This window comes from Lithobates pipiens, unplaced genomic scaffold, assembly GCF_037356315.1.
Source record: "Lithobates pipiens isolate NorthernLeopardFrog02 unplaced genomic scaffold, aLitPip1_a1.2 Scaffold_16, whole genome shotgun sequence".
NCBI classification, from domain to species: Eukaryota; Metazoa; Chordata; class Amphibia; order Anura; family Ranidae; genus Lithobates; species Lithobates pipiens.
The window spans coordinates 24,439,028-24,465,846 of NW_027507748.1; the positions used below are offsets into that span (position 1 = coordinate 24,439,028).

A 26,819-nucleotide genomic window follows, 5' to 3' on the forward strand; every position below is an offset into this window, starting at 1 on the left:
GTTGCAGTTGCTCATTATTCCTACCTAATAGTTTCCGACTTTTCCTATTTTTAATGCCATGGGGTGATGCTAGCTTTATAGTGACTTGGTATTTCCCGTAAAATACGCCCACAATCCGACAATTTCCGACTTTTATCGAAAAAGTAGCCGAGCACAGAGGGCCGCTGTACGGCCTCCCTCCAGCAGAGGGCGCTCTCCGCACTCCCGGCTCACTGAGCACACGGCGCATGAGCGAGTTTCCGGGCGAAGTTCGGCTGTTCGGCTGGTTGCTATGACTGCCGCTGCCAGGTGGAGGTTGTTATGGAGTCTGGTTGCTTGGCAACGGGCATCCTTCGCATCCCGAGGATGGAGGAGCCAGCTGAGGGGGAAATGACGGAGGAGGTGGAGGAGAGAACCCCCGGGGTACAGGTAGGTACCCAGATAGACACACACAGGGGAGCCTGACATACAGTACAGCCAGGGCGCCCTCCACACCACACACTTCTCTGTATTCATACAACGATCTTCTATTATTATTACTATTCATATCCTTATTATTATTATTATTACTAAAATTATTATTATTATTATTATTATGTTATTATTATTAGTAATATAACAATAGCATTGTTTTTATATTAATATTATTATTGCTTTTTTTGTTTTTCTTATTATTAATAATAATAATAATAATAATAATAATAAATAAGAAGTATATATTCATTATTGTTATTTTTGTATTACTATATTTATTATTGTTATTGTTATTATAAAAACAAATGTAAATTTAAATTATTATTTTTATTTTATGTATTATTATATTTAAATTATTATTATATATTTTTATTATTATATATTTTATTATGAATATTATATTTATTAATATTGTTATCATCATTATTTTTATTAAACTTGTTACTATTGTTATTATTATTCCTTATAAAAATATATATATTATATTAAAATTATTAATTATATATATATATATATATATTATTTTTTTAAATATATTAATATTATTATTGCTATATTGTTGTTTTTATTGTTATTATTATTATTATTATTAGCAATATTAAAAAAAATATATATATATTTTATTATATCATTATTTTTATACAATTATTTATTTATTTTTATTAATAATATATTTATTATTATTGTTATCTTAATTTTTATTATAATTGTTCTTATTGTTTTTATTATTATTACCATTGTTATTGTTATTATTATTCAATTTTAATATATATATATCATATTTTTATATTAATATCATTAATAATATTATTATTTTATCGATATTATTAATAATATTAATATAAAAATATGATATATTTCTATATTAATATTATTAATAATAATATTATTTAATAGATATATTATTATTTTTATATTTTTTGTTTTTATTATTATTATTATCATCATCATTATTTTTATTATTATTATAAATAATTATATTTTTAATATTTCTATTGTTATTAATATTATTATCATCATCATCAATATTTGCTATTATTATTATTATTATTATTATTGTTATCTTCATCATCGTCATTATTATTTTGATTTTTATTATTCATTTTTTTCCCATAAACATTTCTATTGATACATCACACACATGTCACAACACACGTCATTGATTATATTTTCATATCCAGGTGAATGAGAGTTTTCCATATGAATGTTGTACCATGTGAAGTACCCATAATAATAATACCAATAATAATAATAATAATAATAATAATACCCATAATGGTAGAATAAAGAAGAGATGAGTGATGGATAGGAAGGGGAAGATGCAGATCCGGGTGTGGGAGGATCCCCAGACAGACACGGCTCATAACTGACAGCACTCCCTCTGTGGTGGAGGATCATGTATGGGGGAAATCACACACAGTGCGGGGACAGACGTTGTTACTGCATTGTAAAGACACACAGAAAACGATTGTTTCCTATGAGTCCCATTCACACTACAACCCAGCCTGGAGCACACGGTACAGAGCTACATGGCACTGTACAGCAGCTCAGTGTACTTTTCTACACTTCAAATAAAGTTTGTACAAAAACGAACAAAAAGAAAAAATAATGCGTATGTAATGCGCTGAATCATGCCCCTTACCGCCCCTTACCTTCCCTTACTGGCCTTTACTGCCCCTTACTACCCCTTACTGTCCCTTACCGCCCCTTAGAGTCCCTTACCGCTCCTTACCATCCCTTACAGTCCCTTACCGCCCCTTACAGTCCCTTACCGCCCCTTACCGCCCTTAACAGTCCCTTACCGCGTCTTACCGCCCATTACCGTCCCTTACGGTGCCTTACCGCCCCTTACTGTTCCTTACCGCCTCTTACCGTCCCTTACCGCCCCGAACAGTCCCTTACCGCTCCTTACTGTCCCTTACCGCTCCTTACCGTCCCTTACCGATCCTTACCGTCCCTTACTGCCCCTTACCACCCCTTACCGTCCCTTACCGCCCCTTACCGTCCCTTACCGCCTCTTACCGTCCCTTACCACTCCTTACCATCCCTTACCGCCCCTTGCCGCCCCTTACCATCCCTTACCGCCCCTTACAGTCCCTTACCGCTCCTTACCGTCCCTTACCGCCCCTAACAGTCCCTTACTGCTCCTTACCATCCCTTACCGCCCCTAACAGTCCCTTACCGCTTCTTACCGTCCCTTACCGCCCCTTACCATCCCTTACCGCCCCTTACGGCCCCTTACCATCCCTTGCCGCCCCTTACCGTGCCTTACCGCCCCTTACCGCTCCTTACCATCCCTTACCGGCCCTTACCACCCCTTACCATGCCTTACCGCCCCTTACCGCCTCTTACCGTCCCTTACCGCCCCCTTCCCGTCCCTTACTGTCCCTTACCGCCCCCTTACTGTCCCTTACCGCCCTTTACCGTCCCTTACCATCCCTTACCGTCCCTTACCGTCCCTTACCGCCTCTTACCTTCCCTTACTGTCCCTAACCGCCCCTTACCGCCCCTTACCATCCCTTACCACAATCAGCTGCCACAAGAATAAGTAAGAGGAAGTATTGCCCAATCCCCCTTTCCATCCCCCAACCCTTTACTGGCGGGGACCTTTACCTGTTATAAAAATGCGGCAATTGCTGTCAGATCATCCGGGAAAGTAATAATAAGCAACTGAGCGGTTCCACCGAACCCCCCAACATTCCCACTGATTGGAATCCACAATGGGGGCAAAGTATGAGGGGGTTATTGTGATAAACCCAACCAGCATGACCGAGTGACCATACATTTCATAATTCTGGTTATTATTATTACTGTATACTTACTGTATATGTTCTCTATCTCAGCACTGATTGTCCTGTGTATGTTTTATCTCAGCACTGATTGTCCTGTGTATGTTTTATCTCAGCACTGATTGTCCTGTGTATGTTTTATCTCAGCACAGTGATTGTCCTGTGTATGTGGAGTACGATGTGGGCAGAATCAGCAAAGTGTCATCAGAGGAATCTCTGAGCTCCGGACCGGACCGAACTCCCGCAGGATGGAGCACCGAGTGGAGCTTCTGGGTAATGTAACCAGACTGGGAGAATATCTGTCATATAGGGCATTATTTCCTTCCTTCCTGCCATTCTCCACTCTTCTCTCCTCTCCTCCCCTTTCCTCCCCTCACCTTCCCTCTCCTCCCCTCACCTCTGCTCGCATCTTCGCCTCTCTCCTCCCCTTCTCCTCCCCTCCCCTCCCCTCGCCTCTGCTCACCTCTCCTCCTCTCTCCTCCTCTCTCCTCCCCTCTCCTCTCCTCCTCTCTCCTCTTCTCCCCTACCCCCCCTTCTCCTCAGCAAAATATGTCATATATTGAATTATTTCCTTCCTTCCTGCCATTCTCTCCTCACCCCTCCTCCCCTTTTCTCTCCTCCCCTCTCCTTTTGCTTGCCTCTCCTCCTCTCTCCTCCCCGCTCCTCCCCTTCTCCCCTCCCCTCACCTCTGCTTGCCTCTCCACCTCTCTCCTCCCCTTTCCTCTCCTCTCCTCTTCCCTCTCCTCCCCTTCTCCTCCCCTCCCCTCACCTCTGCTCACCTCTCCTCCTTTCTCTTCCCCTCTCCTCTCCTCTGCTCGCCTCTCCTCCCCTCTGCTCTCTCCTCTCCTCTACATCTCCTCCACCCTTCCCCCTCCTCTGCTCTCCTAACCCTCCCCTCTCCTCTCTTCCCCTCTCTTCTTCTCTGCTCGCCTCTTCTTGTCTCCTCCCCTCTCCTCCCCTCTCATCTCCTCCCCTCTCTTCTTCTCTTCTCGCCTCTCCTTTTCTCCTCCCCTCTCCTCTGCTCGCCTGTCTTCCTCTCTCCTCCTCACCGCTCTCCTCTTTTTTCCTCATCTCTCCTTCACTATCCCCCCCACCTCACTTCCCCTCTCCTCTCCTCCCCTCCCCTCCCCTCTCCTCTCCTCATCTCTCCTCTTCTCCTCTCTTCTCTGCTCGCTTCTCCTCTCCTCCCCTTCACACTCCTCACCTCCTCCTCCCCCCCCCCATGCTTTCCTATTGTTCCTTTCTGATCTTCTCCCTTCTATCTCCTCTCCTTCTATTCTTCCTTCTCTCCTCTCCTTTGTATCACCTCTCCTTCCTTCCTCACATCTATCTTCTCCCCCCTCCCCTGCACACTGTGTCCTCCCTCCTCTCTCTATACATTGTGTGTAGTGGTGGGTGCTCTGTCTGCGAGGGTTAAATCAGACTGAGCCCAGATGGAAAGTTTCTAGAAGTTTCTCAGAGAATGTTCCATGGAAGATCTCAGTGTCTGTTTGTTCCGGAGACACATGACCGGAGTGCCGGCCGTCCCGGAGATCGGTGTCTATTAGTAGGCTGCAGGTTGTCATTTCATGTGTGTTCTATGCTGTCTGGAAACAGGTGGATGGAGGGAGACTCGATCGTCTGTAATATGTGTGATCGATCCTTATTTACTAAATCACTATAGAGGGGCCACAACGGGCGTTCCTCCACTGCGCCCAACACCACTGCAGGTGCCAACAAGGATCATATATACTGACTGGGGCCACACGAATCTTTATAGAATTAGAGCACACCAGTAGCATGTTCCCAGTCTCCAACTACACCTGTAACATGTCCCCAGTCTCAAACTATACCTGTAGCATGTCCCCAATCTCCAATTACACCTGTAGCATGTCCCCAGTCTCCAACTACACCTGTAGCATGGCCCCAGTCTCTCTACACCTGTAGCATGGCCCCAGTCTCCAACTACACCTGTAACATGTCCCCAGTCTCCAACTACACCTGTAGCATGGCCCCAGTCTCTCTACACCTGTAGCATGTCCCCAGTCTCCAACTACACCTGTAGCATGGCCCCAGTCTCTCTACACCTGTAGCATGGCCCCAGTCTCCAACTACACCTGTAGCATGTCCCCAGTCTCCAACTACACCTGTAGCATGTCCCCAGTCTCCAACTACACCTGTAACATGTCCCCACTCTCCAACTACACCTGTAACATGTCCCCACTCTCCAACTACACATGTAGCATGTCTTCAGTCTCCAACTACACCTGTAACATGTCCCCAGTCTCCAACTACACCTGTAACATGTCCCCAGTCTCCAACTACACCTGTAACATGTCCCCAGTCTCCAACTACACCTGTAGCATGTCCCCACTCTCCAACTACACCTGTAACATGTCCCCACTCTCCAACTACACCTGTAACATGTCCCCACTCTCCAACTATACCTGTAGCATGTTCCCAGTCTCCAACTACACCTGTAGCATGTCCCCACTCTCCAACTACGCCTGTAGCATGTCTTCAGTCTCCAACTACACTTGTAGCATGTGCCCAGTCTCCAACTACACCTGTAACATGTCCTCAGTCTCCAACTACACCTGTAGCATGTCTTCAGTCTCCAACTACACCTGTAGCATGTCTTCAGTCTCCAACTACACCTGTAGCATGTCCCCAGTCTCTCTATACCTGTAGCATGGCCCCAGTCTCCAACTACACCTGTAGCATTTCACCAGTCCCAGCTACTCCTCCAACTTGTTCTCAGTGTCCAGTTACACCTGCAGCATGTTTAAAGCCTGCAATGTTTAAACCATCTACTGTAGTATGTGCATATCCTCTATTTTCTGTAGAATTTCATATACTAAAAATTATATTATGTAGTCTTTCAGTAATGTCATCTCCAGACATTCTCTTACCATCCCAAGCTATGGATGGAAATGTTTAGGTGTCCTACATGGCACAGTGCCAGCTTGTCTCACTCCAGCAATCTGATGAATAATGTAGAGGGGATTCTCACATGGCACAGAGTGTCACTCTCAAACCATTCATGACTTTGCAGTTGGTTGTCCTGTCCTTCCTTACAGCGGAATCCCACCGCGGGGAGCAGCGCAGCTCTTACCATGATCTGCGAAGAATAATTGCACATTATGGCAGACTTCCAGCTCAATTTCCCCCCTCCTTTACTGACAGGTCTGCACTACCCATGGGCAGACCTAGGACTGGCAAGGTGGGTTTCACTGATCTCCCCATCTAGTATGAACCCAGAAATGTCATGTAATACATCACTTCCGGGTTCTGCTGTCTCTTTTCCCTGCTGTGGCCAGGGAAAAAGGTAATTGAGCGTGATCTGCTCTCTATTAGCTTCAGTAGAGCGTAGGTGAGATGTCTCATTAAAGAGAACCTGTCACAGAAAAATAAATAACTAAGTTTAGTGAAAAATTTGCACTTACCCCCCCATGTACACGCATGTAAACACATGTGTTGGAGGTGCTTACAGATGAAAACATTGATTGCGTTGCACACGTTATATATTGCTGTGCCAGGCAGGTTGTGGCAGGGTTGGGATTCAAGCCAACGACCGCTGTAAACCATTGGGCTAATATTGTGTGGCAAAAAGTCGGAACTACTGCCTTTTTATTCTCCAGGGTCTCATATAATGTTTTGGGGGGTTTGGGTAATCGTCATGCCTAAAATTATTTTGTAACTGTGTGCAAAAAAATGCTAGAACAAGTATATCAGACCAAAAAGAAGGGGGAAGAGGGACAGTCTCTCTAATTTCGGGACAGCTCCTCCAAATTCGGGACAGTTCCTCAAAATTTGGGACAGTCCTTCCAAATTTGGGACAGCCCCTTCAAATTCAAGACAGTCGCTCCAAATTTGGGACAGCCCCTCCAAATTCAAGATAGCCCCTACAAATTCAGGACAGCCCCTCCAAATTCAGGACAGCCCCTCCAAATTATTATTGCGGCAGGCGTGTATATCTTGTGTTATCATCATTAGATCTGCATCTCATACATTCCCTCTCGTGTCTCAAGTGACTCAATTAACGTCACAACTCATTAGCACCATTAAAAGCCAGAAGATCACCAACAGGTCTCCGTGTCACCTGCTGCTTGTCACTGCTTTTATTTCATGTGAATTCATGAATATGTAAGTGAACCTATTTCTGAGGTCTCATGTGTCACAGACATGATAGGGTTACACTGGCCTGTTCTAAAAACACACTGAGGTGCCAAACAGATATTATTGTATTTACTTTTCTGTTAAAAAGAGATGTGCCTCCTAGCTGAATAACCCCAACTGCCATTTTTTTTAAACTGTTTTCACATTTCATTGTTTTTTGCACCGCTGTGCTGCTGATCGCTCGCGGTCTCTTTTAAGTCACTTCCTGTCTACATGCACTTCATGGTATGGTTGCTGAGATACTGCTGAGAGGGGGAGCTGATATATTGACTTACTGATGGGGGAGCTGCTGAGCCACTGATAGGAGGAAAAACAGGCGGAGCCAAGCTGCTGAGTCACCTATGGGAGGGAAAACTGAGCTGCTGACCAAGTGATGGGAGGGGGGAGTTATAGGAACTGTGCTGATGAGTCACTGCTGGCAGGGGAGAGCAGGAGGAGCTGAGCTGCTTAGTTACTGCTGCAAGAGGTGAGAAGACTGACCTCTTACTGCTAGGAAAGGGGAGCAGAGCTTCTGACTAAGTGATGGGAGAGGGAGCTGAGGGGAGCTGAGCTGCTGAATCAATGATGGGAGGGGGAGATGAGCTGCTAAATCAATGACGAGAGGGGGAGCTGAGCTGCTGAATCAATGACGAGAGGGGGAGCTGAGCTGCTGAATCAATGATGGGAGGAGGAGCTGAGCTGCTGAATCAATGATGGGAGGGGGAGCTGAGCTGCTGAATCAATGATGGGAGGAGGAGCTGAGCTGCTGAATCAATGATGGGAGGAGGAGCTGAGCTGCTGAATCAATGATGGGAGGAGGAGCTGAGCTGCTGAATCAATAATGAGAGGGGGAGCTGAGCTTCTGAATCAATGATGGGAGGGGGAGCTGAGCTGCTGAATCAATGATGGGAGGGGGAGCTGAGCTGCTGAATCAATGATGGGAGGGGGAGCTGAGCTGCTGAATCAATGATGAGAGGGGGAGCTGAGCTGCTGAATCAATGATGGGAGGGGGAGCTGAGCTGCTGAATCAATGACAAGAGGGGGAGCTGAGCTGCTGAATCAATAAAGAGAGGAGGAGCTGAGCTGCTGAATCAATGATGGGAGGAGGAGCTGAACTGCTGAATCAATAATGAGAGGGGGAGCTGAGCTTCTGAATCAATGATGGGAGGGGGAGCTGAGCTGCTGAATCAATGATGGGAGGGGGAGCTGAGCTGCTGAATCAATGATGGGAGGGGGAGCTGAGCTACTGAATCAATGATGAGAGGGGGAGCTGAGCTGCTGAATCAATGATGGGAGGGGGAGCTGAGCTGCTGAATCAATGATGAGAGGGGGAGCTGAGCTGCTGAATCAATGATGAGAGGGGGAGCTGAGCTGCTGAATCAATGATGAGAGGGGGAGCTGAGCTGCTGAATCAATGATGGGAGGAGGAGCTGAGCTGCTGAATCAATGATGAGAGGGGGAGCTGAGTTTCTGAATCAATGATGGGAGGGGGAGCTGAGCTTCTGAATCAATGATGGGAGGGGGAGCTGAGTTTCTGAATCAATGATGGGAGGGGGAGCTGAGCTGCTGAATCAATGATGAGAGGGGGAGCTGAGCTGCTGAATCAATGATGGGAGAGGGAGCTGAGCTGCTGAATCAATGATGGGAGGGGGGGCTGAGCTGCTGCATCAATGATGAGAGGGGGAGCTGAGCTGCTGAATCAATGATGGGAGGGGGAGCTGAGATGCTGAATCAATGATGAGAGGGGGAGCTGAGCTGCTGAATCAATGATGAGAGGGGGAGCTGAGCTGCTGAATCAATGATGAGAGGGGGAGCTGAGCTGCTGAATCAATGATGGGAGGGGGAGCTGAACTGCTGAATCAATAATGAGAGGGGGAGCTGAGCTGCTGAATCAATGATGGGAGGGGGAGCTGAGCTTCTGAATCAATGATGGGAGGGGGAGCTGAGTTCCTGAATCAATGATGAGAGGGGGAGCTGAGCTGCTGAATAAATGATGGGAGGGGGATCTGAGCTGCTGAATCAATGATGGGAGGGGGAGCTGAGCTGCTGAATCAATGATGGGAGGGGGAGCAGAGCTGCTGAATCAATGATTGGAGGGGGAGCTGAGCTGCTGAATCAATGATGGGAGGGGGAGCTGAGCTGCTGAATCAATGATGAGAGGGGGAGCTGAGCTGCTGAATCAATGACGAGAGGGGGAGCTGAGCTGCTGAATCAATGACGGGAGGAGGAGCTGAGCTGCTGAATCAATGATGGGAGGGGGAGCTGAGCTGCTGAATCAATGATGGGAAGGGGAGCTGAACTGCTGAATCAATGATGAGAGGGGGAGCTGAGCTGCTGAATCAATGATGGGAGGGGGAGCTGAGCTGCTGAATCAATAATGGGAGAGGGAGCTGAGCTGCTGAATCAATGATGAGAGGGGGAGCTGAGCTGCTGAATCAATGACAAGAGGGGGAGCTGAGCTGCTGAATCAATAAAGAGAGGAGGAGCTGAGCTGCTGAATCAATGATGGGAGGAGGAGCTGAACTGCTGAATCAATGATGGGAGGAGGAGCTGAACTGCTGAATCAATGATGGGAGGGGGATCTGAGCTGCTGAATCAATGATGGGAGGGGGAGCTGAGCTGCTGAATCAATAATGGGAGAGGGAGCTGAGCTGCTGAATCAATGATGAGAGGGGGAGCTGAGCTGCTGAATCAATGACAAGAGGGGGAGCTGAGCTGCTGAATCAATAAAGAGAGGAGGAGCTGAGCTGCTGAATCAATGATGGGAGGAGGAGCTGAACTGCTGAATCAATGATGGGAGGAGGAGCTGAACTGCTGAATCAATAATGAGAGGGGGAGCTGAGCTTCTGAATCAATGATGGGAGGGGGAGCTGAGCTGCTGAATCAATGATGGGAGGGGGAGCTGAGCTGCTGAATCAATGATAGGAGGGGGAGCTGAGCTGCTGAATCAATGATGGGAGGGGGAGCTGAGCTGCTGAATCAATGATGAGAGGGGGAGCTGAGCTGCTGAATCAATGATGAGAGGGGGAGCTGAGCTGCTGAATCAATGATGAGAGGGGGAGCTGAGCTGCTGAATCAATGACAAGAGGGGGAGCTGAGCTGCTGAATCAATAAAGAGAGGAGGAGCTGAGCTGCTGAATCAATGATGGGAGGAGGAGCTGAACTGCTGAATCAATGATGGGAGGGGGAGCTGAGCTTCTGAATCAATGATGGGAGGGGGAGCTGAGCTGCTGAATTAATGATGAGGGGGGGAGCTGAGCTGCTGAATCAATGATGGGAGGGGGAGCTGAGCTGCTGAATCAATGATGAGAGGGGGAGCTGAGCTGCTGAATCAATGATGAGAGGGGGAGCTGAGCTGCTGAATCAATGATGAGAGGGGGAGCTGAGCTGCTGAATCAATGATGGGAGGAGGAGCTGAGCTGCTGAATCAATGATGAGAGGGGGAGCTGAGTTTCTGAGTCAATGATGGGAGGGGGAGCTGAGCTTCTGAATCAATGATGGGAGGGGGAGCTGAGTTTCTGAATCAATGATGGGAGGGGGAGCTGAGCTGCTGAATCAATAATGGGAGAGGGAGCTGAGCTGCTGAATCAATGATGAGAGGGGGATCTGAACTGCTGAATCAATGATGAGAGGGGGGAGCTGAGCTGCTGAATCAATGATGGGAGGGGGAGCTGAGCTGCTGAATCAATGATGGGAGAGGGAGCTGAGCTGCTGAATCAATGATGGGAGGGGGATCTGAGCTGCTGAATCAATGATGAGAGGGGGGAGCTGAGCTGCTGAATCAATGATGGGAGGGGGAGCTGAGCTGATGAATCAATGATGAGAGGGGGAGCTGAGCTGCTGAATCAATGATGAGAGGGGGAGCTGAGCTGCTGAATCAATGATGGGAGGAGGAGCTGAGCTGCTGAATCAATGATGAGAGGGGGAGCTGAGTTTCTGAGTCAGTGATGGGAGGGGGAGCTGAGCTTCTGAATCAATGATGGGAGGGGGAGCTGAGTTTCTGAATCAATGATGGGAGGGGGAGCTGAGCTGCTGAATCAATAATGGGAGAGGGAGCTGAGCTGCTGAATCAATGATGGGAGGGGGAGCTGAGCTGCTGAATCAATGATGGGAGGGGGAGCTGAGCTGCTGAATCAATGATGGGAGAGGGAGCTGAGCTGCTGAATCAATGATGGGAGGGGGAGCTGAGCTGATGAATCAATGATGAGAGGGGGAGCTGAGCTGCTGAATCAATGATGAGAGGGGGAGCTGAGCTGCTGACTCAATGACGGGGGAGGAGCTGACCTGCTGAATCAATGATGGGAGGAGGAGCTGAACTGCTGAATCAATGATGGGAGGGGGAGCTGAACTGCTAAATCAATGATGGGGGAGGAGCTGAGCTGCTGAATCAATGATGGGAGGAGGAGCTGAACTGCTGAATCAATGATGGGAGGGGGAGCTGAGCTGCTGAATCAATGATGAGAGGGGGAGCTGAGCTGCTGAATCAATGACGAGAGGGGGAGCTGAGCTGCTGAATCAATGATGGGAGGAGGAGCTGAGCTGCTGAATCAATGATGGGAGGGGGAGCTGAGCTGCTGAATCAATGATTGGAGGGGGAGCAGAGCTGCTGAATCAATGATGGGAGGGGGATCTGAGCTGCTGAATCAATGATGAGAGGGGGAGCTGAGCTGCTGAATCAATGATGGGAGGGGGAGCTGAGCTGCTGAATCAATGATGAGAGGGGGAGCTGAGCTGCTGAATCAGTGATGGGAGGGGGAGCTGAGCTGCTGAATCAATGATGAGAGGGGGAGCTGAGCTGCTGAATCAATGATGAGAGGGGGAGCTGAGCTGCTGAATCAATGATAGGAGGAGGAGCTGAGCTGCTGAATCAATGATGGGAGGGGGAGCTGAACTGCTCAATCAATGGTGGGAGGGGGAGCTTAGCTGCTCGATCAATGATGGGAGGGCGAGCTGAGCTGCTGAATCAATGATGGGAGGAGGAGCTGAGCTGCTGAATCAATGATAAGAGGGGGAGCTGAGCTGCTGAATCAATGATGGGAGGGGGAGCTGAGCTGCTGAATCAATGATGGGAGGGGGAGCTGAGCTGCTGAATCAATGATGGGAGGGGGAGCTGAGTTTCTGAATCAATGATGGGAGGGGGAGCTGAGCTGCTGAATCAATAATGGGAGAGGGAGCTGAGCTGCTGAATCAATGATGAGAGGGGGAGCTGAGCTGCTGAATCAATGACAAGAGGGGGAGCTGAGCTGCTGAATCAATAAAGAGAGGAGGAGCTGAGCTGCTGAATCAATGATGGGAGGAGGAGCTGAACTGCTGAATCAATGATGGGAGGGGGAGCTGAGCTTCTGAATCAATGATGGGAGGGGGAGCTGAGCTGCTGAATCAATGATGAGGGGGGGAGCTGAGCTGCTGAATCAATGATGGGAGGGGGAGCTGAGCTGCTGAATCAATGATGAGAGGGGGAGCTGAGCTGCTGAATCAATGATGAGAGGGGGAGCTGAGCTGCTGAATCAATGATGAGAGGGGGAGCTGAGCTGCTGAATCAATGATGGGAGGAGGAGCTGATCTGCTGAATCAATGATGAGAGGGGGAGCTGAGTTTCTGAGTCAATGATGGGAGGGGGAGCTGAGCTTCTGAATCAATGATGGGAGGGGGAGCTGAGTTTCTGAATCAATGATGGGAGGGGGAGCTGAGCTGCTGAATCAATAATGGGAGAGGGAGCTGAGCTGCTGAATCAATGATGAGAGGGGGATCTGAGCTGCTGAATCATTGATGAGAGGGGGGAGCTGAGCTGCTGAATCAATGATGGGAGGGGGAGCTGAGCTGCTGAATCAATGATGGGAGGGGGAGCTGAGCTGCTGAATCAATGATGAGAGGGGGGAGCTGAGCTGCTAAATCAATGATGGGAGGGGGAGCTGAGCTGCTGAATCAATGATGGGAGAGGGAGCTGAGCTGCTGAATCAATGATGGGAGGGGGATCTGAGCTGCTGAATCAATGATGAGAGGGGGGAGCTGAGCTGCTGAATCAATGATGGGAGGGGGAGCTGAGCTGATGAATCAATGATGAGAGGGGGAGCTGAGCTGCTGAATCAATGATGAGAGGGGGAGCTGAGCTGCTGACTCAATGATGGGGGAGGAGCTGACCTGCTGAATCAATGATGGGAGGAGGAGCTGAACTGCTGAATCAATGATGGGAGGGGGAGCTGAACTGCTAAATCAATGATGGGGGAGGAGCTGAGCTGCTGAATCAATGATGGGAGGAGGAGCTGAACTGCTGAATCAATGATGGGAGGGGGAGCTGAGCTGCTGAATCAATGATGAGAGGGGGAGCTGAGCTGCTGAATCAATGACGAGAGGGGGAGCTGAGCTGCTGAATCAATGATGGGAGGAGGAGCTGAGCTGCTGAATCAATGATGGGAGGGGGAGCTGAGCTGCTGAATCAATGATTGGAGGGGGAGCAGAGCTGCTGAATCAATGATGGGAGGGGGATCTGAGCTGCTGAATCAATGATGAGAGGGGGAGCTGAGCTGCTGAATCAATGATGGGAGGGGGAGCTGAGCTGCTGAATCAATGATGAGAGGGGGAGCTGAGCTGCTGAATCAATGATGGGAGGGGGAGCTGAGCTGCTGAATCAATGATGAGAGGGGGAGCTGAGCTGCTGAATCAATGATGAGAGGGGGAGCTGAGCTGCTGAATCAATGATAGGAGGGGGAGCTGAGCTGCTGAATCAATGATGGGAGGGGGAGCTGAACTGCTGAATCAATGATGAGAGGGGGAGCTGAGCTGCTGAATCAATGATGGGAGGGGGAGCTGAGCTGCTGAATCAATGATGGGAGGGGGAGCTGAGCTGCTGAATCAATGATGGGAGGGGGAGCTGAGCTGCTGAATCAATGATGGGAGGGGGAGCTGAGCTGCTGAATCAATGATGGGAGGGGGGAGCTGAGCTGCTCAATCAATGGTGGGAGGGGGAGCTTAGCTGCTCGATCAATGATGGGAGGGGGAGCTGAGCTGCTGAATCAATGATGGGAGGAGGAGCTGAGCTGCTGAATCAATGATGAGAGGGGGAGCTGAGCTGCTGAATCAATGATGGGAGGGGGAGCTGAGCTGCTGAATCAATGATGGGAGGGGGAGCTGAACTGCTGAATCAATGATGGGAGGGGGAGCTGAGCTGCTGAATCGATGATTGGAGGGGGATCTGAGCTGCTGAATCAATGATGGGAGGGGGATCTGAGCTGCTGAATCAATGATGAGAGGGGGAGCTGAGCTGCTGAATCAATGATGGGAGGGGGAGCTGAGCTGCTGAATCAATGATGAGAGGGGGAGCTGAGCTGCTGAATCAATGATGAGAGGGGGAGCTGAGCTGCTGAATCAGTGGTGAGAGAAGGAGCTGAACTGCTGACTCAATGATGGGGGAGGAGCTGACCTGCTGAATCAATGATGGGAGGAGGAGCTGAACTGCTGAATCAATAATGGGAGGGGGAGCTGACCTGCTAAATCAATGATGGGGGAGGAGCTGAGCTGCTGAATCAATGATTGGAGGGGGAGCTGGGCTGCTGACTCACTGCTGGGGGAGGAGTTGAGCTTCTTACTTATTGATGGGCGGGGAGCTGAGCTGCTGACTCCCTGATGGGAGGGGGATTGAGCTGCTGACTCACTGATGGGGGAGGAGCTGAGCTGTGGAGTCACTGCTGGTGAGCTGAGCTGCTGACAGAGTGATTTTAACAACTTCAGTCCTGCTGTGAACTTTAAAGTGAATTACTCCACAGTGGCTGTAGTTACAGAGGTCAGGGCAGGCTTGTTTCAAATCCCGTTTGTGTGCCTGTTAAGAATGTAAATACCTAAATGCCAAACGTCTGGCCACAGGTTCACTTTAATCTTGCCTTGTATATAGCCGGGGGTTTAGGATTCAGGAGTCTACACAGGGTCAGGTTCACATTTTCTATGTTTTCTTCCCACCAATTTGCTTTGGATGTAAGTCAAGAATTACTGAGTCTCATGTCTTTGTTACATAAGCCTAATAATCCATGAGTCCATCTCACAAGATTTCCCAAGGTCGGAGATAACCGCTCACCGTATTGTATAATATTTGTGTATGTGATTTGGTGTGTGTGGGTAAATATACTAAGTGATTATCTGTACAGTGACCCAGACGTCCCTGTTACTGAAGCATGCTGGCTTCCTACATTTAAAGTGTCAGCAAAATTTTAAAAAATATCGATATGTTTAGTATACATTTCGGTAATTCCTGGACATACGTACATTATAGGACTACTTGCAAATTAAATCCAGCTCTGTGTCCTTATCTATTAGATCTTCTGAAAGCGAAAAAAAACTGAATGTGACTGTTTCCCAAAACAGTTACATATATAGTATATATAATACATAGATATGATAGATTAGATAGATGATAATATACAATGACATTCCTCTCCTACATGTATAAAACATATTATTATTATTTTTTAATTAACTAGAAAACTGTTTAGCACCCACAAACATTATATATATTTTTTTAAAGCAGGGGCCTTAAAGAATAAAATGTTGGGTGTTGCAATGTTTTATGTTACACTGTATTTTCGCAGCAGTTTTTCAAACACAAATATTTTGGGAAAAAATACACATTAATAAATTTTAATACACAAAAACACAATATAATACCCATTTGTTTTGGTAAAATTCAAAAGAAGGCATTATGCCGAGTAAATAGATGCCAAACATGTCACGTTTTAAAATCTCCATAGATACTGTAGATGGTTAGATATATAGATAACACATTGATATATAGATGGATAGATAGATAGATAGATAGATAGATAGATAGATAGATAGATAGATAGATAGATAGATAGATAGATAGATAGATAGATAATATTATTATCAGGGCTACTAGCCAGGCCTTAAGGGTTACTAGCCACCAGTTTCCCCACCCAACCCCTACCGAGCCCCACCCCTAAACACGCCCTCATAAATTATCTCATGAAATGGCACTTAAATGTTTTATGCAGAATTAAAGTGGAGTTCCAACCACATATAGGATTTTTTTTTTTAATCATTCTCTTTCTATCTTCTAATGTTATATTAACAGTCGTTATTCTCATAAAAAGCGCTGCTTTCATTACTATTTAAGAAAAAAAGTTACCTTATATTATTTGTGCTTGGGCATTCCCACAAGCATACACTTCCTTGGGTACAGTGCTGCTGTATTCCCAGCATGCACCATACGTACAGCACAGCGGCGTACACTTCTGACGTTGCCATCACAACGGGCGTCATCGTTGGAAGTGCCCGCCCTGCCCAGTGACCCCTGGGAAATTATGACAGACATCTCTCAGGAGCACTAGCGAGCACAGGCGCCAAGGGAAATGACGTCAGGCGCCTTGGAGAGGAAGAGGCAGATTACGAGGGACCCCCTAGCAACAGACCTGAAAAGGTGAGTACATTTTTTTTTTTCCAAAGGTTGTTCTTTGTATTGAATGCAGCTGAATAATGTTTGTTTTCTCCAATTTAAGTTACAAAAATAAATATTAACAACAACTTTATCAGTGCCCATCAGTGCAGCCTCACCAGTGCAGCCCATCGGTGCAGCCTCGCCAGTGCCCATCAATGCAGCCTGACCTGTGCCCATCAATGCAGCGTGACCAGTGCCCATCAATGCAGCGTGACCAGTGCCCATCAATGCAGCATTACCAGTGCCCATCCATGCAACGTCTCCAGTGCCCATCCATGCAGCCTCACCAGTGCCCATCAATGCAGCATAACCAGTGCCCATCAATGCAGCATGACCAGTGCCCATCCATGCAGCCTCACCAGTGCTCATCCATGCAGCCTCACCAGTGCCCATCAATTCAGCATAATCAGTGCCCATCAATGCAGCCTGACCTGCACCCATCAATGTAGCATAACCAGTGCCCATCAATGCAGCCTTACCTATGCCCATCAAGGGAGGGTAACCAGTGGCCATCAATGCAGTGTGACCTGTGCCCATCAATAAAGCGTGACCTGTGCCCAGCAATGTAGCCTGAACTTTGCCCATCAGTGCAGCCTCACCAGTGCCCATCAATGCAGCCTGACTTGTGCCCATCAATGCTTGACCAGTGCCCATCAATACAGTGTGACCTGTGCCCATCAATGCAGCATGACCTGTGCCCATTAATGCAGCATAACCAGTGCCCATCAATACAGCGTAGCCTGTGCCCATCAATGCAGCATAACCAGTGCCCATCAATGCATCCTGACCGGTGCCCATCAATGCAGCCTCACCTGTGCAGAGGAAGAGGCGAGCTGGCTGAATCATCAGATTGCCCACTGAAACAGCTTTCATTTGAATACAGAGGGAGAAAATTTTGATTTTTAAGAGGGCAAGATAATTCGAAAATAGTAATATCTAATTTATATTCAAATTTTTCTTTATTTTAGAAAAAATAAAAAATTGTTAAAAACACAGCAGTTGGCAAGTACAAATCAACAAGATGTTATGGATACAGCATAGAAAGATAGAATTCCCAACATGTTTCACCCATATATCGGGCTTCTTCAGGGGATGCTGTCCAGCTAGAGGTACAAGCCTTCTATTGAAAAAACATATAATAATTACATCAGCAGTTAATTCGTAGACATAATATTGCATACATAATATTTTTATTTTTATTACGCAACAACCTCAATCTATACATGTGCATGTCTATTATCAGGGCAACACTCCTTACCTTGGTCTCTTGAAATATTGGTCAAAATCGCTAAAGGGGTCACAGGTATCTAACCGCGTCCAAAAAAACATGTGCTAGAGGCAACCATAGGGGGCATTCAAGGACCGACTAAACAGATGATAAAGTGTGTCAAATTTAATTAGGTATGGAAAATATGGGAACAAGTCTCCAAAAGGAAATATAAAAGCAAAAATAAAAAAGTCAACTTACAAAACCAAAGTTCTACAGTGGACTCGATGCCAAGGGACAACGCTGTCTAGAGCCACCAGTACTGATCAATAGCACTATCCAAATAACCAGGAAAAAAGAGAAGATATAAAGTAAAAAGGAAAAAATAGATGTTTATTCGAAAAGCAAACAGGGTACTTGCAGTATAATAACAGCAAGAGCAGTTGGTAATACATTACCATAGCAACAAAAAGTTCAATATGTCCTCTGAAAAGGCAACAGCCTATGTCAGGGCAATAACATAATGCTGTAGTAATGGTTTCCCATAATCAAAAAGTTGCAAATCGTTACCCTGGCATTCAACGGTAGCATGTGTGTTGTCCCTAGGTTCCAGCAGCATCTAATGGCTGGAAACAGTGGCCTTAAATACCCCCCCATCCTAGGCCGGATGCGGACGCAAGGACCGTACCATGTCCACCCCTTTCGCTCGTCGCCGCTGGGTCTTGAAGTTCAACCTCAGAGGTGAGGAACATCGATTCCTCTGGTGGTCGGAGGGGAGAACTTCCACATATCTCAAGAGGATCCAAGAGAAATGCGTAGAGATCTTGTAAGGGTGAAAAGGCGAGGCGGCGCCCGCGCGTGCGGGACAGTGAATCGGGCGTCCGGCCATAGACTTAGCACAGACGTACTGGGCGTCCGTATGGTCGCCCAGAGTGCACAGGAAATAAAGTCGCAAAGAGAGGCCCATGCGCCATATAGGTCTTGAAGATGGTAGACAGAGCGGTGCGACCAGACACAGAAATACACATGTATTTACAAAAATATCTAAATATCTAAACAAATTTCCAAAAAAAAAAAAAAAATATATATATATATATATATATATATATATATATATATATATATATATAAAAATAGAAAAGGAAGAGAAAAAGCAACCAAAATATATTTTCAAGTTGGCAATTATATAAACTGGTTAAACAGTCCTATAATAACAATATAAGAAACATAATATGAAGTACAGTATCATAAAATTAAATAAGATAGTTATATAATTCGGATCACATATATGAGTACCAAACAAGGAAGGGAAATAAGAAGGGGGAGATGGGAAATGTTGTTAAAACCCAAAATAGAAGGGGAGAGGGAAGAAAACAAAGAAGGGGAAGGGTAGTGGATTGGAAAAGGAAGGGGAAAGGGGAAAAGGAAAGAAAATTAACTAAAAAAGAATTCATAGTACAGGAGACCACTAATGTCAATCAGACAATCATATACAGTCAGGTCCATAAATATTGGGACATCGACACAATCCTAATCTTTTTGGCTCTATACACCACGACAATGGATTTGAAATGAAAACAAGATGTGCTTTAAAGCGGGAGTAAACCCGCAGATGTTTTTTTTTTTTTTCTACCTGCAAAGGAAAAGGTATAATGAGCTAGTATGCACCACATACTAGCTCATTATGAAATACTTACCTTAGAACGAGGCCCCGACATCTGGTCCGATCCACGCCGAGGGAGCTGACATGCTCCCTCGGCGTTTCTTCCGGGTATCGCGGCTCCGGCGCTGTGAGTGGCCGGAGCCGCGATATCGTCACTCCCGCGCATGTGCGCGGGAGATTTCATCCCGGCTGGGTCCGGCCACTGCCAGGCTTCCAGCCAAGAATCCCCTTGTGCGCATTCGCCGCTGCAGTCAGCCGCGCATACCGAGGGGAATATCTCCTAAACCGTACAGGTTTAGGAGATATTTTTTTTTACCTACAGTTAAGCCTTATTATAGGCTTTCCTGTAGGTAAAAGTAAAAAAAATGAGTATACAACCACTTTAACTGCAGACTTTCAGCTTTAATTTGGGGGTATTTACATCCAAATCAGGTGAACAGTGTAGGAATTGCAACAGTTTGTATATGTGACTCCCACTTTTTAAGGGACCAAAAGTAATGGGACAGATTAACAATCATCCATCAAACTTTCACTTAATAATTGGTTGCAAATCCTTTGCAGTCAATTACAGGCTGAAGTCTGGAAGGCATAGACATCACCAGACACTGGGCTTCATCCCTGGTGATGCTCTGCCAGGCCTCTACTGCAACTGTCTTCAGTTCCTGCTTGTTCTTGGGGCATTTCCCTTCAGTTTTGTCTTCAGCAAGTGAAATGCACGCTCAATCGGATTCAGGTCACGTGATTGACTTGGCCATTGCATAAAATTCCACTTTTTTCCCTTAAAAAACTCTTTGGTTGTTTTCGCAGTATGCTTCGGGTCATTGTCCATCTGCACTGTGAAGCGCCGTCCAATGAGTTCTGAAGCATTTTGCTGAATATGAGCAGATAATATTGGCCCAAAACACTTCAGAATTCATCCTGCTGCTTTTGTCAGCAGTCACATGATCAATAAATACAAGAGAACCAGTTCCATTGGCAGCCATACATGCCCACGCCATGACACTATCACCACCATGCTTCACTAATGAGGTGGTATGCTTTGGATCATGAGCAGTTCCTTTCCTCCTCCATACTCTTCTCTTCCCATCACTCTGGTACAAGTTGATCTCGGTCTCATCGGTCCATAGGATGTTGTTCCAGAACTGTGAAGGCTTTTTTTAGATGTTGTTTGGCCAACTCTAATCTGGCCTTCCTGTTTTTGAGGCTCACCAATGGTTTACATCTTGTGGTGAACCCTCTGTATTCACTCTGGTGAAGTCTTCTCTTGATTGTTGACTTTGACACACATACACCTACCTCCTGGAGAGTGTTCTGGATCTGACCAACTGTTGTGAAGGGTGTTTTCTTCACCAGGGAAAGAATTCTTCGGTCATCCACCACAGTTGTTTTCCGTGGTCTTCCGGGTCTTTTAGTCTTGCTGAGCTCACCGGTGCATTCTTTCTTTTTAAGGATGTTCCAAACAGTTGGCCACACCTAATGTTTTTGCTATCTCTCTGATGGGTTTGTTTTGTTTTTTTCAGTCTAATGATGGCTTCACTGATAGTAACAGCTCTTTGGATCTCATATTGAGAGTTGACAGCAACAGATTCCAAATGCAAACAGCACACTTGAAATTAACTCTGGACCTATTATCTGCTCCTTGTAAATGGGATAATGAGGGATTAACACACACCTTGCCATGGAACAGCTGAGCAGCCAATTGTCCCATTACTTTTGGTCCCTTAAAAAGTGGGAGGCACATATACAAACTGTTGTAATTCCTACACTGTTCACCTGATTTGGATGTAAATGCCCTCAAATTAAAGCTGAAAGTCTGTAGTTAAAGCACATCTTGTTAGTTTAATTTAATTTCATTAATTTCATCCATTGTCGTGGTGTATAGAGCCAAAAAGATTAGAATGGTGTCGATGTCCCAATATTTATGGACCTGACTGTATATGGGTTGATTTATGATAGATGGTTTTAAACATTAGCCGTCAAGCGAATAAATGAATATCCTTGATGACATCAAATCGATCAACATTTGAGTCTGGGCATAAAATAAGGCCCAACTGTAGGACCTTAATTTCCTCATATATAAGCCTTTGTACACACGGTCGGAGATTCCGTCGGAATGTGTCCGATCGGACCTTTTTTTGGATATTCCGACTTTGTGTGGTCTACATCGGACTGTTTACGTCGGATTATCCGACGGACCAAGTTTTCCAACTTTGTAAAATTTTCCGATAAAATGCTCCGATCGGACATACTCCGATCATGTGTAGAGAATTCCGATCGGACAAAGTTCCACGCATGCTCAGATCAAATTCCTAGACCAAAGCTATTGGCTACTAGCCTGAACGTAGTCCCGACGTAACGAAATAACGCCATCACGTCGGATTTTCCGACAACTTTGTCCGACCGTGTGTATGCAACAGTTCCGACGGATTTGGTTGTCGGAATCTCCGACCGTGTGTACAAGGGCTTAGATGATAAATTCAAGATTTGAAGTTGCTTACTCTCATCAGGAGTTATGTGATGGGAGTCTATAGTTTCACCGTATTTCGGTGTTCCTAGTGGTAAAAAAATAGAAGCTACTTTTGGATCGATTTTGTTAGTTATAGATAGGGTGGAATCACTTACCTTAATAGGCATTATTAATGGGGCTAAGGTCGAGGAACAGGAAATAGGAATAGATAAAGAACCTATTGAACCATTCATTTTACAGCCCTGAGGGCCACATGAATTTTTGATAGAAGGGTGAGAAGTGTTAAGACGTCGTCGTGAATTTTTAGGATGAACTACAGGTGATTCACGATCGTGCGTAGGTGCCGGTGCGCTCTTCATATTATCTGAAAAGGATATATTAGAATCTCCTTTATGTTTTTTTAGAGGATCTTTCATTAGCAATATCTTGATATACATTGGATTGGCTAGAGGATGCAGGGGAAACAGAACAAGCATCAGATATATGAGTGATACTGCGTTTCCTCGAAAATAAGCCCGGGTCTTATATTCATTTTGGCAACGAAAGACACAGTAGGGCTTATTTTCAGGGTAGGTCTTACCATGTAAAGTGCTGCCTTCTCTCCCCCTCTCTTTCCCTGCCTGTCAGGAAACCCCAGTGTGAACTGAGTTAAAATGCTTGTAAAAGCCTATAATATACTATATTACATTAGTATATAATGTAGAGGGCCGTCTTTAATATTGATTGGACCCCGGGCAAAAAAAATTTGGGGGGCCCCCTCCCATGCAATTTCACTCTCTACCTGCTCTGAGACATAAAATAAATAGAAGCTGGACTTAAAATCATTTTACTGTATCAGATCAGGCAGCAATTGTGATTGGTTGCCAGCGGTTACAGCATATCATTACTGCTTACCGACTGGTTGCTAGAAGTTACAGCACACTTTACGGCTCACTGATTAGTTGCTAGAGGTTACAGCATATCATTACTGCTTATTGACTGGTTGCTAGAAGTTACAGCACACATTATGGCTCACTTATTAGTTGCTAGAGGTTACAGCAAATGATTTCTGCCTGTTAATTAGTTGCTAGAGATTACTGTACAGTAATAATGCTCACTGATTGCTAGAGGTTACAGCATATCATCTTCTCACTGCAGGGAAGCATGATATACATATGAATGCCGCCTTTATTTACATATCAATGCAGCTGGCCACAGCTATTTGCTTAGTAATGCCGCTTCTATTTGCATATGAATGCCGGCTATTTACATGTAAACACAGGGTTGGCAGGTGAGTCATCTGTACACAACAACAGGGCTAAAACTTCAAGGGACAAGGAAATTTAAACTGGGATAGTTGGCAAGTATGAGGCAGCTACTTTGGGCCCCACAACAATGACAGGGCCCAGGGCAGCTGCCCCTTTTGCCCTGCTTTAAAGACGGCCCTGATAATGTACAATGTGCATGTTTCTGTAATATAATTGTGCCAAATACCTTCGTTATAACGCCGATCTGCGCTTCTGTGACCCACCGGAGCTCTCTTGCCCACAATTATATTACAGAAACACACACATTGTACATTATATAGTACTGTAATAGAGTGGATTATAGGATTTTACAAGCATTTTAAAACTAGGGCTTATTTTCCGGGTATGGCTTATATTGCAGCCCTCCTGGAAAATAAAGCTAGGTCTTATTTTCGGGGTAGGTCTTATTTTCGGGGGAGGCCTTATTTTCGGGGTAGGTCTAAACACGATATGATTCGATTGCATTTGATTATTTTGTTTAGCTGGACATCTTGGTTGTGTTTGTTGGTTCCATTTATAGGCAAAGCCCATATCATGTGCTGACTGATCCCGTATACATGTAATCTCTTTATTGTTTATGGTTTCAATGGTATATTGCTCAATGTGTTCCCTTAGCTCGCACTCCTTGCCTAAGAAAGAAGGCAAGCCAGCCAGGGATACATGTTCAGCATTTATTATTATTTATTGTTATCATTTATTGATTTGTTCATCAACGTCATTGAGTTCAGTCTCATATTGATAGCACAATAGACATTATCTATAGAGAACATGATTGAAAATTTGATTCCTATTGATTTTTCAGTATTTCATCTATCTTTTTTATGTTAGGGAAAATTTGTACCCTTAAACCCCATGGAATCATTTTCTTTATCATATACTTTATCATATACTTTATATTTAACCACCTGACATCCACGCTGTGGCTAGGGTTGCCACCTGTCCATGATTCACCCGGACAGTTTGGAATCATGTGTCCAGGTTTTGGACTGTCTGAAACCCGGACACATTATTTAGACTGGACTATGGCTAGGGTTACTGACTGCAGTTGTCTCAGCCGAGAGTGTCTGTTACATTTTTTCACACTGCCCAAAGCCAACACTAACAAACCACCCCCCCAAACACATACAGAGGGCAGAGGAGAGAGGGCTCAAACTGCACCTCTTTCCCCCACCTCTCTCTGTCTGCCCACACTCCAATCCCTGGCGCTGTGCCTCAGAAAAGGAAAGTGGGGGCCGGAAATTTGAAGTCCAGCAGCCTCAGATCCATCTGGATGAGAGGTGTTGACTGTCAAGGGTGAGTGAGCTCACCATCCATCCCTGTCTGTGACTGAAGTCTTCCCCTTCTCCCTCTTGCCTCTGAGAAAGTACACCAAGGTAAATCAGGGTTCTCAGAGCACCCCTTACATCCGAGTTCCCCTTTACACCAGAGGCCACAGTGTTTCCCCTTACATCAGAATCTTCTCCGTACATCAGAGTTCTCAGTGTACACCCTCAGTATTCCCAGAGCATCCCTTATGCTAGAGTCCCCAGAGTTCTCCCTTACATCAGAGTCTGCACAGAGTCCCCCGTTACAGTAAAAGGGAACTCTGAGTTCAGATGTAAAAGGGAACTCTGTGGATTTTGATGTAAAGGGAGACTCTTGTTATTAACTTCATATGATTAGAAATGTTATTTAGTAGCAAAATATATGTGTATTTTATACTATATTAAAAAAAAAATTCTGTGCGCCGCAAAAGTGTTCGAGTTTGACTTGAAGAAAAGGTGGCAACCCTACCCCTGCGGCTTGTGGGCAGCATGCTCTGTGATCTTTTGAGTCTTTTGGACCAATCACAGTGGCCCTTTACCATGTAATTAGCTGTGTCCAATGACAGCTGATCACAATGTAAACACAAGCTGGTTATCGTCTTTACTTTTCTCACGCTGACACTACAAGGAGAGGAGAAGAGAGCCGATAACTGGCTTGCATTAAAGGGACATCTACACTGATTATGAATGCAGTCCCACCAGTGCCAATCAGTGCCCACTAGTGCTGCCAGTCAATGCCATAGCTCCCAACTGTCCTTGATTTCGAGGGACTGTCCCTCTTTCCCCCCTCATTTGTCCCTCATTTTGGTCTGATCTATATAGCTGTATATAAAATGCACTTTTTATCTTTCAAAAAGTGTTTCCCAGCGCTAAACCTTTCATCTGATTTCTAAATTTCTGCATTTGTAAATTTGTAAAAGCCAATATAAAGGAATAGTAGTGGTAAAAAAAAATAATCTGGATTAAAGTGGTTCTGCACCTAAAATAAAAATATTAAAAGCCAGCAGCTACTAATATTGCAGCTGCTGACTTTTAATAAAATCGCACTTACCTGTCCCAGGGTCCAGCGATGTTGGTGGCAGATGACGAGGGATCGCTCGTCTCTCTGCTGCCCCCACCGCCATCCTCTGTCAGGTAATCGGGAAGTGAAGCATTACAGCTTCACTGCCCGGTTCCCTACTGCGCATGCGCGTCTCTTATGGTGGGGGGGGGGGGGCGGGACGTCTGCGGCGGTCTGGCCGGAAGTGGGTGCAGATACCTGGATTATCCAGGTAACTGCACCCCCCCTCCCTCCTGAAAGGTGCCGATTGTGGCACCGGAGGGGGGGAGGGATCAGATTAGCGGAACTTCCCCTTTAGGGTGAAGAACCGCTTTATTTAACCTCTTTTTTGGTTAATTCTCCTTTAAGGGGGTGTGGCGGGGGGCGTGTCCTATGCCATTGTTAGTAGGTGTCCCTCATTCCCATCTCATCTTGGGAGGTATACAGTGCCCATCAGTGCATCCTCATCAGTGTCACCTATCAGTGCTGCCTATCAGTTCCACTTATAAGTGCCCACCAGTCCCGCCTCATCAGTGCCACCTTTTAGTGCCCCTCAGTGCTGGCAATCAGTGCCACTTATCAGTTCTGCCTATCAGTGCCCATTAGAGCCACTTGCCAGTTCCGCCTATCAGTGCCACTTATCAGTTCTGCCCATCAGTGCCGCCTATCAGTGCCCATCAGTGAAGGAGAAAAATTACCTGTTTGCAAAAATGTATAACAAACTATGAAAAAAATATATATTTTTCCAAAATTTTCAGTCTTTTTTTGTTAATTTAGCAAAAAAATATAAAACCCAGTGGTTAAATCCTGCCAAAATAAATCTCTATTTGTGTGGAAAAAATGATACAAATGTCATTTTGGTACAGTGTAGCATGACCGCTAGGGCTGCAACTAATGATTATTTCCATAATCGATTAGATGGCCGATGATTGTTTTGATTAATCGGTTAATAACTTTAAAAAAAAAGTGTGTTGTATATTTTAGTTAGGCCGGGTTCACACCGCTGCGATGCGGGAACGCCGCGAATCC

The 26,819-nt window shown here is 45.8% G+C and overlaps 1 protein-coding gene across 2 annotated transcripts in view; it reads left to right on the top strand.

Moving 5' to 3' along the window:
- The first annotated feature begins 223 nt into the window (after positions 1 to 223).
- The window catches only part of GRAMD1C (GRAM domain containing 1C), a 233,444-nt gene continuing 206,848 nt past the window's right edge, over positions 224 to 26,819 (top strand). The window contains exons 1-2 of one of the 2 annotated variants that reach the window (XM_077479690.1): positions 224 to 408; positions 3,390 to 3,515. In XM_077479690.1, the coding sequence (XP_077335816.1) occupies positions 301 to 408; positions 3,390 to 3,515 (234 nt within the window). In that variant the 5' untranslated portion in view covers positions 224 to 300. The remainder of the gene's footprint in view (positions 409 to 3,389; positions 3,516 to 26,819) is intronic. The other variant, XM_077479691.1, reaches the window with a different exon arrangement.